Raw genomic sequence first — 18,492 nt, forward strand, 5'->3', positions numbered from 1 at the left:
GGGAGTCTAACTTATTAAAAGCCTTGGCGTATTCCGGCATTTTGTTCTCCACATGGGTGACTCTGTCCCCCACCCCCTCCATTATAGAACATTGTAGTGGTTTTATTAAAGTGGAGATATCTTTCTGCAATGAGGAATGTAAGACTTCCAGCATAGCGTTAAGCATATTCTCAGATATATATTTGCCTGAAGCTTGCAGAGTAGCAAACGTGTCTGTCTCCTCTTCAGTAGTTATATTAAACTGTGCTGAGTTGCTGACCTCTTGTTCATAAGGATCATAAGGAGCCCACACTGCCCCCACTACCCAGGCTGTTTGGAGCTGAGCGGCAGGATGCCAAGGGAGAGGAGGTGCTGCTGTGAGATCATAGCAGTGGGGGCACACTGAGTGCAGGGGGTGGTAGTGCTTTTGGTGTAGGTAGCTGATGTGGGCACTTACTTTTACCCCCCTGCGTGGTCTGGAGTAGAGGGGAGCCTCCAGATCCTCCGTTCTTCCCTGGATGCCTGCTGAAGGTAAGGGGATCTGACTCTCCTCTCCAGCGTGTGCTCGGGTTATGCAACATGTGTTCGGCACCATCTTGATTTTTAGAGGGGTCTGAGCCGAGATGTTGAGGGGTCGACTTGCTGGGCTGCTCTTTCGCCCCCCACTTTCTGCCAGGCTATGCCCTGATGTTATTTGGAATTTTACTTGTACTTGATATGTTTTAAAGGACACCTGTCATCAGGTCTGTGTCACTAGTCCTGTCACCTCTACCTGTTGGAGCAGCTCACATGGATCCCATCCCAGCCTTTATCTAGTTATTTCATACATTATTCATTGTAAAATCATCTATTCTTTATCTTGTAAATGAGGCTGGTCACATGGTCAGAGGCAGTGATGTCACCTCTGTTACCCCTCTCCTCCCCCTGCTCATGTCTGTGTGCATACCTCCCAACATTTGTGAAAGGGAAAGAGGGAGCTATAACCTCTGTGATTATCTAGGTGTAGAATTTTGGGAACTAAGAACTGACTACTGTTACACTGTGACACAGATTTAATGTCTTGGTATATAGGGAGGGATCTTCTTCTCAGAGATTATTGTAATTATTGTGACTATTATTATTATTATTATTATTATTATTATTATTATGGAGATTATTATTATTATTGAGATGATTATTATTATTTTTACTATTATTAATAATCATCTCCATAATAATAAAAATAATAAAATTAATAATAATAATAGTCTCAATAATTACAATAATAACCCCTGAGAAGATCCCTCTCTATATATCAGTGCATTAGTCTGTGTCACAGTGTAAATGGCAGATAACACTTCTTAGTTACCAGAAATCCTGAGCTTTGTATCACTGGGCTTATAGCTCAGTTAGTTAAGCTCCTGTCTGCAGTGCACAGGGTCCCAGGTTTGAATCTCAGCCTGGCCAAAACTTTATTTAATTTAATTACATAAATAGCTTGTGTCTGGGGAAGCCCTGGAGACCATATATGGACAGATGCTGATCTGACCTGAGGACGTGGTCCCTGCTCTCTCCAGCCGACACTTCTCTGAAAAGGATTCCCTGCCCGATGTCTGCTCTGGGGAACCCTAGGAGATGCAGTGACCATATATGGACAGATGCTGATCTGAACCTGATGACGTGGTCCCTGCTCTCTGCTAAGCCCGACACTTCTCTGAAAAGGATTCCCTCCCGATGTCTGTAGAAGCCATTCTGTACTGTGAGTTATGGCTTTCAAAGTATTTACTATGGGGACACAGCGCCGGGACACAGCGGGACCTGGGGGGAAAATCCATGACAATCTCATAGCTGCCCGTGATGCGGGGCAGAGGTACGAAAAACGTGAAAGTCCCGTCAAAATCGGGACGGTTGTGTGTAATATATGTGTGTGTAATATATAGTAAAGCATGGCTAGTGTGTGTATGTCATCTGCTGACATGCTGCATCCTCCTAATATACAGGTGAGAGACACAGACATCAGCTACACAGGTACCTGACATGTTCTGCTGTAACATGGCTGCATCCTGGAGCTGCTGTATCTCTCCTATACACACACACATGCACACACAGGCTGCAGGGGGCGTGGCCACCAGCACCAGGAAGCACATCATTATACAGCCTCACATCATTATACAGGCTGTCAGTCAAGCACTGGGGGTGTGGCTGTCCCTCCCACTCATGAATAGAGTGGACAGCTTGAATATGCTAATGCTTCATTGGACATTTCACAGGTCATTTGCATACAGCTTTGGGACCTCATTGCTTAGGTTTACAGGCATGTAGAGGGACAATGAAGGGATAGAGGCAATGCTCTCTAATGGCAGTTTATGAAAATATATTTAGTTTAGGGGGGTTATTTTGCATGACAGGTTCTCTTTAATGCTTTTTAAAGTCGCTTTGTGGCGACAGCTGTACCAGAGATTGGGTTACCCGTCATCATTGCTCCCGGGGCATTACATTACACCCTTGTGATTCAGATGGTTAAAGCTGTCCATCTCCACCAGTCTTTTTTTCTTTTGTTTTGGTTAGAATGCCAGAAATATTCTATATTATTTAATTTTATGTCACATACTATCCATCATACTATATTATCATTGTCTAGGACATGTTTTCTTGTGTATCATGCCCTTGCCATTTCACCTTGCAATGCCTTTCAACTGTTTATCGTGTGGCCATGTAGCTTTCTATGCTGTACCCATACTAGTGTATTTTTTTTTTTTAAGAAATTTTATTGATCATAACATTAAACAAGCACAGTAAAAGAGGTTACAAAATACAAAAGTGCCTTTTATTCATTTAATTATGCTTATATCTAGATACTCTACTCATCTATTATTTATTTTTTACCTTTTTTTTTTTCCCCTGTCTCCCTCCTTCCCTTCCCGCCTCACCTCCCCCAAACTGGGGATGCTGCCAAAAAAAAAAAAAATCCCACAGAAATGACACAATTCATTAATTCTAATTCTCCCCGTTGTTCCATTCCTTCCATATTTTTGCTTCCGGACCATCGATTTTTATGCTGGATTCATATCTTTTAACTTTTTCAACTAGGTTCCGCCAGTTCCCAATATCGGTTTTTTTTGCCCCTTTCCAGTCCTTAATCAGAATCAGTCGGCCCAAAAATAGTAATTTGGCCACCAACCTTTTTCTATTTTTTGACGTTGATATCTCAGTAGTGTAACCTAGGATACCTAGTAAGGGTTCACAGTGCAAAGTCAGGCCCATAGTATTCCTGATTTCATCAAAAATTTCCTGCCAAAAATCTATAGTCCGTGGACAAAACCACACAACATGTGAAATATCAGCAGAATCCTGCCTGCATCGATGGCATTTAGAGTCTGTTTTCAAACCGGCTTTAAATAGCATATGGGGTGAGTAGTAAACTCTATACAAAATATTTAGCTGAATAAACTTGAAATTATCATTTATTGATACCCTTTTTACTTCCTCGTATATTTTATCCCAGTGTTTATTACTTAATCCACTTATACACTTTCCCCATTTCCCTTGACTAACGTGAGTAATCCCGTTATTAATTTCGTCCATAATTCCCTTATATATCCCCGATAATTTTTTTTTCACATAGTTCATAGCGTATAATTTGGAGATTTTGGGATGTGTCGTGCTCGTGAATAAATTTTTATTACTTTCTGCATGTGCAACGTGTTTTAATTGTAAATACCTAAAAAGGTCTAAGTCAGTGAGAGAAAATGTGTGTTTCAATTCACCAAACTCTTTCATTTGTCCTCCCTGGAATAACTGTGCAACATACCTAAGCCCTTTCTTCTGCCAAAAATCCGCCCCTTCGAATTTAAAAAATTCTCCCAGATACCGATTACCCCACACCGGTGTCCATTCTATTGCTCCCCCCACCCCTAATAACGCCTTATATTTCTGCCACACCCGGTGCAGCATTACTACTATTGGGCTAAACTGTGATGATTTTTTCCTTTTTGTATTCAGTGCGCCCGACTCCAGGGCAGAAAAGATATTCTCATGTACTCCCCCAAGTTGATCTAATATTCTTTCAAAAATATACGGTTTCCTATTTTCCTATATTGAGAGGCAATATAATAGTGAAAAAAGGATGGGAGAGATACTCCTCCACGCGTAATACTTTTCCATAAGAACTCTTGCTTAATACGCACTCTTGACCTCCCCCATAAGAGTTTGTTCAGAATAGCTCTCAGTGCTCTGAACCATTTGTCCTCAATCCAGCAGGGACAATTCGTAATAACATACAGGACTTGTGGGAGGATAACCATTTTAGCCAATCCAATCCTATCTCCTTTGCTCAGAGGTAGTTTAATCCATATACCGACTCTCTCTCCTGGTCTCTTGACCAAGGGGGCTATGTTCAATTCGGGAAAATCCGTGACCTTTGTGTTGACTTTAATGTCCAGGTATTCGAAGATACCACTATTGTCTATTAGGGCAAGTTTCTCAGCAATCGTCCCTGGGAAGTCATCAATTTTACATACGGTAGATTTCTTCCAATTTATTTGTAACCCCGAAACTTTCGATAACTGTTCTATTGAATTCATTGCTTTTGGCACAGACTCCAGGGAGTCCCCCAGGCACAACAGGATATCGTCTGCATAAAGCAGGATTTTGTCGCCAGGGCCCCCACATCCACACCCCCTAATACCCTCATCCCTCCTAATGGCAGCCGCCAGAGGCTCAATAAACAGGGCATATATGAGAGGTGAAAGTGGGTAACCCTGACGAGTGCCCCTAGTTAGAGTAAATTCCTGGGACAACCCCCCATTGACTTTAGCCCTGGGTTTTGCATAAAATAACTTTACACACTCAATGAATTTCCTTCCCAGGTTGAATCTTTCCATTGCTTCCCAGAGGAAGGCCCACTCCACCCTGTCAAACGCCTTTGCGGCATCCAGCGACAGGATGGAGCGGGACCCCCCCTGCCCTAGTTGGATGGCACCGAACAATCTGTGTAAGTTGGTCTTGATACAGCGCCCTGGGATAAAACCCGTTTGATCTTCATGTATTATATCTCTCACAACTTTTTTCAAACGGTTCGCAAGCAATTTGGCGAACAATTTCCCATCTGTATTCAGAAGTGTAATTGGACGATAAGACTCTTTTACCGTCGGGTCTTTATTCTTTTTGCAAATCAGGGTGATACATGCCTCCTACATTGACATGGGAAGATTACCCTCCCCTTGGCTTGCCTCCCATACGTGAACCAATAGGGGAAACAGAATGTCGACAAACTTTCGATAGATCTCCATTGGAAAACCATCGAGGCCTGGCGATGAGTTCCCAGTAAATGTACCGAGCGTCTCCTCAAGTTCCTGAACTGACACAGGGGACTCCATCATGTCTCTTTGCTGTTCCGATATTTAGGGTAATGAAATGTTGTCAAAATATTCATGGATCTGGCTATGTGTGCTCTGTAGGTCTGAGGAGTAAAGATCCTGGAAGAAGAGCTCAAATTCTCTCACAATTTCGCCCTCCTCGTTAGTCACCTCCCCTGATGTTTTTTTAATAGCATTAATCGTTTGTGTTTTAGTATTACATTTAATTCTCTCAGCTAATCTTTTCCCAGGTTTATGCCCCTCGCAAAAAACTTTTTGTCCCCGAAAGAAGATTCGCTGTTGTGCTTTATCCAGCAAATATGTCTTATATTCCTGTTGGGCTTTGACCAAATCCCCCCGCGTCTGCTCCGACTTATCATAAATACTTTTCTCCTCCAACTCCGCTACCCTACTTTCTAGGTTCTTTCCCTTTATATAGAATTGCCCACGTCGTTTTTTTACTTCCCTTGAAAGGTAGTTCCTAAGGAACATTTTAATAGTATCCCAGACCACCAAGTCCGGGCAGTGCCCCAGTTAGTCTGAATAAAGTTCTTCAGGTCTTTTCTAATGTGTTCTAAATTCCCTATCAGGTTGAACCAGTGGGGGTTGAACTTCCACTGGGTCAGTCTCTTTCCGCTGTTTCTAACCAAGAGCTCTAGGAAAATCGGGGAATGGTCTGAGATGGTTCTAACGCCGTACTTCATATTTTTAATTAATGAACATCCTTTATCATTTGTTAATGCTATATCAATACGTGATCTGGATTTATAGGTCTGGCTATAGCAAGAAAACACTATTTTATTACCATATAAAGACCTCCAGACGTCTTTTAAGCCTATCTCCTCACAGAAACCTGCCAGCTGTGTATACTGAACCCTATTTCTATTCTGATGGAGAACTGATTCTCTATCCAGCTCATTGGACAACACGCTATTGAAATCACCCACCAGGAACACGGGGTGCTCCATTCCGTCGCCCACAAACTCCACAAACTTGTTCAAGACCTGAAAGTTAAATGGGGGTGGAATGTACACAAAACCCAGTATACATCGGGCGCCAAAAAGGAGCCCTTTAAGAAATATAAATCTACCGTCGTGGTCACATAGTGCGCTTTCGATTTGTAAATTTACCGACCTGTGGACAAGGACTGAAACACCCCGTGAAAACTGTGAAAAAACTGAATGAAATTCCTCTGAACTCCAACCTTTCTTAATTAAATGCGTCTTATCATGCGTTAGGTGGGTCTCGAGAAGGACAACAATTGCCGGTAGACTGTCTGTTAGAATACATCTCTTTCTTTTTTCATTAAGACCCCTTACATTCCAGACAAACAGTTTCACCGACATGGGATTTTAGGGAGAAACACACAAAACAAAAAAAAACAAAAACCCAAACACACCCATGCAGCATCCCCAGTAGCCCCCCTCCCCCGACTGTTCCAGTAGACACCGGAACTCCACCTATTGGAGCAGCCTCTGTGCTCCCTATCCACCAACCACAGTACCATAAAACTTAACTAAGCCTTATAAAGAGAGAAGTGACTGACACCGGGGACTTAAAGGCCCTTTGCGTCCAACCATTCCATTGCTGTGTCCGGTCCGCAAAAAAAATGCGTTTGACCTTGATGTATAATTTTAAGACGGGCCGGAAACAGCAAGGAGTATTCTAAGCCCGCCAGTCTCAGGCTTTTCTTAATTTCGACAAAGCTCATTCTTTTTTTTAACGTTTGAGCTGAATAGTCTGGGTAAATAAACACCCTTGACCCGTTGATACAGGATTCTGAGACTGAGCGTTTCCATCTTAAAATTGCGTCTCTATCACTGGACCCCAGCAATTTACAAAGGATTGGGCGTGGTGGTGCCCCTGGTGGCGTTCCTTTCCTAAGCGTAATTCGATGTGCTCTTTCAATACAGAAAGACGGGGATAGCTTTTCTTTGCCTATTTTCTCCAGAAACCAATCCCTAAAAAACCGGACAGCATCCCCTCCTTCTGCTTTTTCTGGTACTCCAATAATGCGAACGTTGCTGCGCCTGGAGCGGTCCTCTAAATCCTGAACTTTCTCCCTTAATTCCTTATTTTCAACAGCTAACTTTTGATAGAGGGTTTTCGTGTTTACATTATCTTTTTCTAATTTGCTGACCTTCTCGTCAGTAGATTTTAACTTCTCTTTAATCGTATTAAGATCCTCTCTTAATAGGGAGATATCTGCTCTTACTGTCCCCACTTGTTCAACCATATCTGAATTACATTTCTTTATGGATTCCAGAATTTCCTTCAGTATTTCTCTCCCCTCTCCAGTTTCACTATTTTCGCTTGCATCATGTTCTAAGGGGGAGAATCGAGAGCCAGTGCTTTTTACTACTGTTGTGGTTGACTCATTACCCCCTCCTCCCTGACCTGTTCTGGTCTTGCCTGGAGGGGAATTCCAAATCTTGTCTAGCTTATTCTGTCCATCCGTTTTCCCACTATTTTTGTCTTTGGATGGGGATGTACCTAGGGATTTTCTCCCTGTTCCTGCACCTTTTGGCCCCATCTTTGTCTGTCTAAGTCCTAACTAAGTCAACGATCTCTATCATGCAAGTAGTAAAAAACCAAGCATAGATATACAATAAATCAAGGGGGGACCTGTGCGTAAAAGGAAAAAAAAGCATACAATTTTATTCTGGTTGCCTTTGCAGTTATATATAGCAAAAAACCCACAGACTGTCGATATCAAACATTGGCCACAGACTGTCGAGCAGTCTTAAAGACAATAGCTGGTTGTAATTGAAATAGCCCGTAGAAAAAAAAAAAATAGAAGCAGGCAATAACAGCAGTTAGTAAGCACAGACAATAGCAACATACATTAGCCGTAGTTGGTAACACAAGTTAGTAACAGCAAGTCATAGCAGAGATTTATAATCTCAGTGAATGGCACGTGGCCGCAGATAGTGGCAGCAATCGATGGAAGCCGTCTCAAACAGCGATAGCAGCAAACAGAAGTGGATAGTAGCAATTAATGGCAGACAGCAGCAGTCCTGGGCAGCCGTTAATAGCATGCAGAAGCAGACAACAACTTTCAAAGGTAGCAGTCCCGGACGGCAAATATTGGCAGCGGTTACTAACCCCTCCTCGTGGCTGGCCCGTATATGGAAGGGAATTCCACTATTTGCTGCAGTTCTTTCTTTTCTGCTGCCAGGTCTAGCAGGCTCTGCTGCTTTCCTGTAGTATACGGGGTTAATAATAGCTTGCAAGCATAAACAGACGTTCAAGCAATGGGCATGTTCCAGAGTACGTTAATGGCAGCAGTAATTAGCAGCGAATAATTGGGGCGTTTGATAGAAACAATTCATAAGAGATAGCCCTGCTACTGGTTCTGTAGTTAGTAATAGCGTACGCCAGTGGCGCTCAAACAGACATTCCGACAGTAGCCCTACTCCAGAGTATATTAATAGCCGCGGTTAGTAGCAGCAGATGCCAGCAACAGTTGATAGAAGCAGTTCATACAGAATAGACATATTCACAGTAGATAACAAATAGCAATAGACCATAGCAGCAGTTGATAATGATAGCAGCCGTCCCAAGCAGCAATAGATGGTAAATAGAGAATTACAGCAGTTTATATGCAAAGTTAGTAATAGCACAAACCAGCAAAGCTTAGGCAAGCATTCAGAGGAAAAAGCGTGTTATCTCACCACCTCCAGAAACGGGTCACACTGCAGAGGACCTTCCATGTAGAGGGAGAAACTTAAGTTGGATCCAATCCAGGACCATGCCGTGTACCCAGGGTCTTTTTTTGTCCCGGCAGTGCCCTGCCTGTTCCACGCAGCTGTTATTCACGCGTACCAGACACGGCCACCGCGTCCTGGTATGTGGGGGATGGTACTCGCCGCCGGCCCCTTCCCAACGCCGGTCTTCACGACTAGTTGCCACTCATGGGCTAAATGTTAACCTGCAATTTGAAAATGCTTCTATTTAGAACCTGAGCTTGTGTAAGCGATGGACCAAATTTTATCTCCATTATTTGGGGGTAGGAAAGCTGATCAGTTGGTGTTGGTGACGGTGGTGGTGGCAGTGGTGCTGATGTCACATCTTCCCTTCGTGGGGAGACAGGTGGCATTGTTTTTTGGAAAGCGGTGGTACTGGTACTTTTTTGGTGCCTCAGCCACTGCAGCTCATGTTTACTCTGCAGGTGCCTGTATTTATACAGGAGCACAAAGGTGGGGGCTGAGAGCTGAGGAGTCTGCAGCACAGACAATTCAAGTGTTGTTTTTTGAAATTCACCCAAACCAAAGCCCAACTCCTGTGACTTAACAGAGGATCCTGCATTTTGGGCGCATACCACATTAATGAAGACAGGGCTCCGGGCCTTCTATTAGTAAATGTGGGCCAGTATGTTTAATGCAGACCTGTTCAACTAATCGTGAGTGTCGCCAACATTATTGTGACATGCAGCAGAGGGAAAAATTGAACTTCACATAATGCATTACTGCTGACATTAAGTGTGACTATTTGGTTGATAAACCTACCCACCATGAGGGATGTGGGCACAAGTACATACAGATTTGAAATCAACCAAGTATGGCACAGATTTTCCTAGTCTAAGGCTACATTCACACGAACATATGGGGGGCGTATATACGGAATATATACGTCCCCCATACACTTCAATGGCCTCACGGCGCCGTATGGGAGCGGTACGGTGCAGCACACATGTGGCACTGTACCGTTCCAGAATGACAGTGACTCACTAGTTCTTTTAGAAGGAGCGTGCCTGCCCAGTCGTACTCAACCCCATTCTGCATACTTTTCAGGAGCCTCGCTGGATGAGGAGTGACACCCTATCCCAGTGGTGGCGAACCTATGGCACTGGTGCCAGAGGCGGCACTCGGAGCCCTCTCTGTGGGCACTTAGGCCATCACCCCAGCATGAAGTTCACCAGACAGGACTCAAAGAATCTTCCTACAATGAAAGGCGAATTTTCCCTCCTCCTTTCAACTGCGTTGGTGTCTTTAGGAGGCGGAACGATTTAAAGTTGTCAAAGAACAAGGAGAAATAAATTACTGCTTAAATTGCTGTGCTGGCACCTTGCAATAAGCGGCTTTTGGTTGAAGTTTGGGCACTCAGGCTCTAAAAGGTTCGCCATCATTGCCCTATCCCCTTCTTTTGGCTAAACTAGTTGCCAGACACGTCCTAGTTAGAGATGAGCGAACATACTCGTCCGAGCTTGATGCTCGTTCGAGCATTAGCGTACTTGAAACTGCTCGTTGCTCGGACGAATACTTCGCCCGCTCGAGAAAATGGCAGCTCCCGCCGTTTTGATTTTTGGCGGCCAGAAACAGAGCCAATCACAAGCCAGGAGACTCTGCACTCCACCCAGCATGACGTGGTACCCTTACACGTCGATAGCAGTGGTTGGCTGGCCAGATCAGGTGACCCTGGAATAGACTAGCCGCTGCCCGCGCTGCTCGGATCATTCTGTGTCTGGATGCCGCTAGGGAGAGAGCTGCTGCTGCTGCAGGGATAGCGTTAGGGTGTTATATTAGCTTACTGTTAGGCAGGAGTGAGTCTACAAGAACCCAACAGCCCTTCTTAGGGCTACAATAACGTTTTATTTATATATTTTTTTTTCTTTGCTTGTGGCTGGGCTTGCTGGCACTAGTAGTGCAGCTAGTACCATATTGTGACGAATTTGCAGGGAGACTTGCGAACGTTCTATTTTAGCTCTTAGTGACACACATATCCACCTCAAACACCTAAGTGGGACAATTTATTAAGGGTTTGATTGAATTAGGCACAGTCTGACGATTTTTTTTTTTTTTCAAAACTTAAAGTGACTTAAAATCCAGTTGTGTGCTGTCAGTGTAGGTTAGAAACAAGGCATACAAGAACCCAACCGGCTTACTTAGGGCTACAATAGCGTTATATATATATTTTGTTGATTTGCTTGTTGCTGGCCTTGCTGGCACTAGTAGTGCAGCTTGTATCATATTGTGACGAATTTGCAGGGAGACTTGCGAACGTTCTATTTTAGCTCTTAGTGACACACATATCCATCTCAAACACCTAAGTGGGACAATTTATTAGGGGTTTGATTGAATTAGGCACAGTCTGCTTTTTCTTTTTTTTTTTTTACTTTTTTTTTTTTTATAACTCAAAGTCATCATGCACAGCACAAAATCCAGTTGTGTGCTGTCAGTGTAAGCTAGAAACTAGCTATACGAGAACCCAACAGGCCTTCTTAGGGCTACAATAGCGTTATATATATATATTTTTTGTTGATTTGCTTGTGGCTGGCCTTGCTGGCACTAGTAGTGCAGCTAGTACCATATTGTGACAAATTTGCAGGGAGACTTGCGAACGTTCTATTTAGCTCTAAGTGACACACATATCCATCTCAAACACCTAAGTGGGACAATTTATTAGGGGTTTGATTGAACCAAGCCCATTCTGACGATTTTTTTATTTTTTTTTTCAAAACTTAAAGTGACTTAAAATCCAGTTGTGTGCTGTCAGTGTAGGTTAGAAACTAGGCATACAAGAACCCAACAGGCTTTCTTAAGGCTACAATAGCGTTATATATATATTTTGTTGATTTGCTTGTGGCTGGCCTTGCTGGCACTAGTAGTGCAGCTAGTACCATATTGTGACGAATTTGCAGGGAGACTTGCGAACGTTATATTTAGCTCTTAGTGACACACATATCCATCCCAAACACCTAAGTGGGACAATTTATTAGGGGTTTGATTGAATTAGGCACAGTCTGCTTTTTCTTTTTTTTCTTTTTTTCAAAACTAAAAGTCATCAGGCACAGCACAAAATCCTGTTGTGTGCTGTCAGTGTAGGTTAGAAACTAGCCATAGCAATAGGATAGCATCATTTTGTTAAAAAAACAAAAACACAAAAAAAACACACAAAAAATTTGCAGTTTACACTTTAATTTTGAAAATGTTGATCCCGAGGGCTAGGGGTAGAGGACGAGGGCCTGGGCGGGGTGAGACACTACCTGCTGATGAGGGAGCAGGGGAACGCCGCAGAGCTACACTCCCTAGGTTCATGTCTCAAGTTACTGGGACTCGTGGTAGAGCACTGTTGAGGCCAGAACAGTGCGAACAGGTGATGTTGTGGATTGCGGACAATGCTTCTAGCCATTTGTCCACCAGTCAGTCTTCCACGCAGTCCACCCATGTTACCAAAATCAGCACTCCTCCAGCTCCTCCACCTCAGCCTCCTTCGCCCCAGTCTGCCCCCTCCCAGGTCAAATTTGGCATTTGAACCGGCATACTCTGAGGAACTGTTTTCTGGACCCTTCCCAGAGTCACAAACCACTTGTCCGGTTGCTGCTGAGCTCTTTTCCGATGCCCAGGTTTTTCACCGGTCGCAGTCTGTGGGTGATGATGACATTGTTGACGTATATAAACCTAACAATGTGGGTGTGTACAAAGACACAAAAGGTTATACAAAGAGGCCAACACACTCAAATATTGAGCTGAAGACAGATGAGAAAAGAGCAAGTGTGTATAGGCAACAAAATCAAAAACTTTATTACAATCTGCAAAATACAAAAGAGTCCCACATAGATGCTTTAAAACCACTTAAAAAGTGTACAAGTACACATATTTACAAAAAACAGAGTGGGTCCGAGCCAATAACAAGGACCCACTCACAGCCACAGGTGCGTGCACAGCACAGTAGTATAGACAATAACCTCACACAAGATGTGCACAGCAGTTCAGATGTATGTGCCTAAGTGGAGTCCTATGGAGTGTGTTACTGCAAAGCCTCCAAAGTGAACAACAACATAATGACATGAGAATACCAAGGTAAGTATAAATAGAACTAGGTCACATGGATGCAAGAAATAAGAAGTCCAAAAAATCTGACATAGGACGAAACCAAAGGCACATTAAATATACAATTCAAACTAAAGTAAATGGAGGAAATGCTAAATAATGAACCTGTGGCTGAAGGCACCCTGTTGACGTAGTGGAAGAAGTGTGTAAAGAGGTGTCGAACGATGAGGAGACACGGTTGTCAGACAGTGGTGAAGTTGTTCTCAGGGCAGGAAGTCCGAGGGGGGAGCAGACTGAGGGATCGGAGGATGATGAGGTGACAGACCCAAGCTGGGTTGATAGGCCGGTTGAACACAGTGCTTCTGAGACGGAGGCGAGTCCTAGACGAGAACAGGTTGGAAGAGGAAGTGGTGGGGCCAGATGGAGAGGCAGGGCCAGATGTTTCATGTAGTGAAGCTCCCGTGGCGAGGGCTAGATTTTCGGAAGTCTGGAGGTTCTTTAAAGAAACACTAGATGACCGATGGACTGTGGTGTGCAACCTGTGCCACACCAGGATCAGCAGGGGTTCCACCACTACCAGCTTAAGCACCACCAGTATGCGCAGGCATATGAATGCTAAACACCCCACTCAATGGAACCAAGGCCGTTCACCTCCGGCCGGGCACACCACTGCTCCTTCCCCTGTGTCATCTGCTGCCTCTGCTAGTCAGCCCCCTGCCCAGGACCCCGGCCCAAACACCTCCCGTGCAAAAACCACACCTTCGAATCCACGATCCTCCACAGCATCCACCAATGTCTCCATGCGCAGCGTTCAGCTCTCCATACCCCAGACGCTGGAGCGCAAGAGGATGTACAGTGCAACCTACCCACACGCCCAAGCCCTCAGCGTCCACATCTCCAAACTACTTAGCCTGGAGATTCTGCCCTGTAGGCTGGTAGAGACCGAGGCCTTTAGCAACCTCATGGCGACGGCCGCACCTCGGTATTCGGTTCCCAGCCGCCACTACTTTTCCCGATGTGCCTTCCCAGCCCTGCACCAGCACGTGTCAGACAACATCATCTGTGCCCTGAGCAACGCCGTTTCTGACAAGGTCCACCTGACCCCGGACACGTGGACGAGTGCTGCCGGGTAGGGCCACTATATATCGCTGACGGCACATTGGGTTAACTTGGTGGAGGCTGGGACCGAGTCTGACCCTGGGGCTGGTCATATACTGCTGATGCCGAGGATTGCGGGGCCTACCTTGGTCCAGGTCTCTCAGGCCTACTATGCCTCCTCCTCCCCCCACCCCTCCTCCACCTCCTCCTCTGAATTACCATCCGTGGGCATGGCGCCATCAGTCGGAAGCTCTAGGCACAGCAGCAGTGCCGTCGCTAAGCGACAACAGGGGGTGCTCAAACTGCTGAGCCTAGGCGATAAAAGGCACACTGCCAGGGGCGCACCTACCATGAGGCGAGTTGAGAAACTCGCCTCAGGCGGCAGCGCCTCCTGGTGGACGGAGGGGCGGCATCAGGTAGGTCACTCACCGCAGCTCGGCTGTGAACGTCCTGGCCGCCCCTCCTGCAGCCGCCTCCCGAACCGCCTCTCCAGGACCCTCGGCCCGCCTCTCCTGTCCGCGCGGCCTGCCTCTCGCAGCCATCCGGCCCGCCTCTGGCAGCCACCCGGCCCGCCTCTCCTGTCCGCGGCCCGCCTCTCCTGTTCGTGGCCCGCCTCTCGCAGCCGACCAGCCCGGCTCTCCCGTCCGCGGCCCGCCTCTCGCAGCCACCTGGCCCGCCTCTCCCGTCCGCGGCCCGCCTCTCGCAGCCACCTGGCCCGCCTCTCCCGTCCGCGACCTGCCTCTCGCAGCCAGTCGGCCCGCCCTTTGCAGCCACCCGGCCCGCCTCTCCCGTCCGCGACCCGCCACTCCCAGCCACCCGGCCCGCCTCTCCCGTCCGCGGCCCGCCACTCCCAGCCACCCGGCCCGCCTCTCCCGTCCGCGGCCCGCCACTCCTAGCCACCCGGCCCGCCTCTCCCGTCCGCGGCCCGCCACTCCCAGCCACCTGACCCACCTCTCCCGTCCGCGGTCCGCCTCACCTATCTGCGGCCCACCACGTAAGTATGTATCTATTTTATAGTAAGATGTGTGGGTATATATATATATGTTTATATTCATCTGTATATACTGTATGGTGAGTGTGTGTGTATGTATACTGTATGACTGTATAGAAGTGTGTGTATACTGTATGTGTGTAGCGAGTGTGTGTGTTTATGCATGCTATATGAGTGTATATGCTGCATATTTGCTGTATATATGTGTACATGCTGTATGACTGTGTGTGTATATCTACATATACTGCCATATAGTATATTTTACATGGTGGTACACTGAATGTATCTATATTGCATGGCGGAACGCTGTATATAATATATGGTATATGGCGGCATGGTGTATGTATTATATGGTATATGGTGGCACAGTGTATGTATTATATGGTATATGACGACACAGTGTATGTATTATATGGTATATGACGACACAGTGTATGTATTATATGGTATATGGCGGCACAGTGTATGTATTATATGGTATATGGGGGCACGCTGTATGTATTATATGGTATATAGTGGCACGCTGTATGTATTATATGGTATATGGCGGCACAGTGTATGTATTATATGGTATATGACGACACAGTGTATGTATTATATGGTATATGGCGGCACAGTGTATGTATTATATGGTATATGACGACACAGTGTATGTATTATATGGTATATGGCGGCACGCTGTATGTATTATATGGTATATGACGACACAGTGTATGTATTATATGGTATATGGCGGCACAGTGTATGTATTATATGGTATATGACGACACAGTGTATGTATTATATGGTATATGACGACACAGTGTATGTATTATATGGTATATGGCGGCACAGTGTATGTATTATATGGTATATGACGACACAGTGTATGTATTATATGGTATATGGCGGCACGCTGTATGTATTATATGGTATATGACGACACAGTGTATGTATTATATGGTATATGGCGGCACAGTGTATGTATTATATGGTATATGACGACACAGTGTATGTATTATATGGTATATGGCGGCACGCTGTATGTATTATATGGTGGCACAGTGTATGTATTATATGGTATATGGCGGCACACTGTATGTATTATATGGTATATGGGGGCATGCTGTATGTATTATATGGTATATGGCGGCACTCTGTATGTATTATGTGGTATACGGCGGCACGCTGTATGTATTATGTGGTATATGGGGCACACTGTATGTATTATATATTACATGAAGGACGCCGGATGTATTATATGGTATATGGTGGCACGCTGTATTGATTTTATATTATATGGCGGATCGTTTTATGTATTTTGTTCTTTGTGGTAACTTGCTGTGTGTATTATATAGTGAACGGTGGCACACTTTATGTATTTTGCATTGCTTTATTTTCATATTAACCCAATATGATTGGGTCTGGTCCTGACGCTCCTTGATATATTACATATATGGATTGTGGGGGGGGGGGGGGGGGCGTCTTTCTATAGCTCGCCTCAGGCAGCAGAAAGGCTAGGTGCACCCCTGCACACTGCCCAAGAGCTATTACAGGGCATCACGGCGCAGACTGATCTGTGGCTGGCACCGCTGAACCTGAAGCCAGGCATGGTTGTGTGTGACAACGGCTGTAACCTGGTGGCGGCTCTGCAACTCGGCAGACTGACACATGTGCCATGCCTGGCCCATGTGTTAAATCTCATAGTTCAGCGGTTCCTCAAGACATACCCCAATCTGTCTGATTTGCTCACAAAAGTGCGCCGCATCTGTGCGCATTTCAGGAAGTCCAGCACAGATGCTGCCACTCTCAGGGCAGCGCAGCGCCGCCTCCAACTGCCCGCTCACCGACTGTTGTGCGACGTGCCCATGAGGTGGAATTCAACATTAACCATGTTATCCAGAGTTTACCAGCAGCGCAGAGCGATTGTAGACTGCTAGATGTCAACTTTCACCAGAACTGATAGTCAGGTCAGTCATCTTCCTCAAGTCTACAATGAGGAGTGGACGTGGATGTCTGATATCTGTCAGGTGCTGAGTAACTTTGAGGAGTCAACACAGATGGTCAGTGGCAATGCCGCCATTATCAGCCTCACCATCCCGCTGCTTGGCCTGTTGAAAAACTCTCTGGTCAGCATGAAGTCGGAAGCTTTGCGCTCGTCACAAGAGACGGGGGAAGAAGATTCCCTTGTTGATAGCCAAAGCACCCTCAGGTCTGTTTCTCAGTGCATATCGGAGGAGGTGGAGGAGGATGAGGAGGAAGAGGAGGAGAATGTTGGCGAGACAGAAGAAGGGAGCATTGCTCAATCCTTCACTGTTCAGCGTGTATGGGCAGAAGAAGAGGAGTTGGAGAAGGAGGAAATAGACAGTCAGGCCAGTGAGGGGAGTGAATTCTTGCGAGTTGGGACTCTGGCGCATATGGCAGATTTCATGCTAGGCTGCCTATCCCGTGACCCTCGCGTTCAAAGAATTTATTCCAGCACCGATTACTGGATATTCACTCTCCTGGACCCACGGTACAAGCAAAATCTTTACACTCTCATCCCTGTAGAGGAAATGAGTGTGAAAATGAATGAATACCAGCAGGCCCTGGTGCACAAGCTGAAACAGTATTTCCCTTCTGACAGCGCTAGCGGCAGAGGGCGTACTTCTGCGGGACAAGTAACGAGGGAGAGTAGGCGAGTAGGCAGCTTGTCCAGCACTGGCAGGGGTATGCTTTACAAGGCCTTTGCCAGTTTTATGTCACCCCAGCAAGTCACCTGTCCCCAGTCTCGACAGAGTAGGGCTGATCTTTACAGAAAGATGGTGAGGGAGTACGTAGCTGACCATACCATCATCCTAAATGTACACACAGCTACCTACAACTACTAGGTTTCAAAGCTGGACATGTGGCACGAACTGGCGCTGTACGCCTTGGAAGTTCTTGCCTGCCCTGCAGCTAGCGTGTTGTCTGAGCGGGTTTTTAGTGCAGCTCGTGGCATCATCACCGATAAGCGTACACGCCTGTCGACTGACAGCGCTGACAGGCTGACGCTTATCAAGATGAATAAAGCCTGGATTTCTCAGGATTTCCATTCTCCACCAGGTGAAAGAAGCTGAACCTGAATAATGTATGCACTCCTCCTCCTCATTTTCCTCCTTCTCCTCCTCTTTGTACACTAAAGCAGAGGAAACTGGCTATTTTTTGCCAGGGCCAACTGGCTCTAGCTATAGTACTCTATGTATTTAATTTTTCTGGAGGGCCACCTACCCGGTCCTCTGTTTTAAACAATTTTTGTCAGTGCCACATGCAGGCACTCAATCTATTTAATTTTTCTGGAGGACCACCTACCTGCTCC

At 45.7% G+C, this 18,492-nt stretch overlaps 1 protein-coding gene across 1 annotated transcript in view; it reads left to right on the forward strand.

The window, feature by feature from the left end:
- Positions 1-330: 330 nt before the first annotated feature.
- The window catches only part of LOC140069386 (SLAM family member 8-like), a 164,914-nt gene continuing 146,752 nt past the window's right edge, over positions 331-18,492 (forward strand). Inside the window, exon 1 of the mRNA XM_072115047.1 lies at positions 331-510. Within this exon, the coding sequence (XP_071971148.1) occupies positions 498-510 (13 nt within the window). The 5' untranslated portion in view covers positions 331-497. The remainder of the gene's footprint in view (positions 511-18,492) is intronic.

The sequence above is a fragment of the Engystomops pustulosus genome, chromosome 7, assembly GCF_040894005.1.
Source record: "Engystomops pustulosus chromosome 7, aEngPut4.maternal, whole genome shotgun sequence".
NCBI lineage: Eukaryota > Metazoa > Chordata > Amphibia > Anura > Leptodactylidae > Engystomops > Engystomops pustulosus.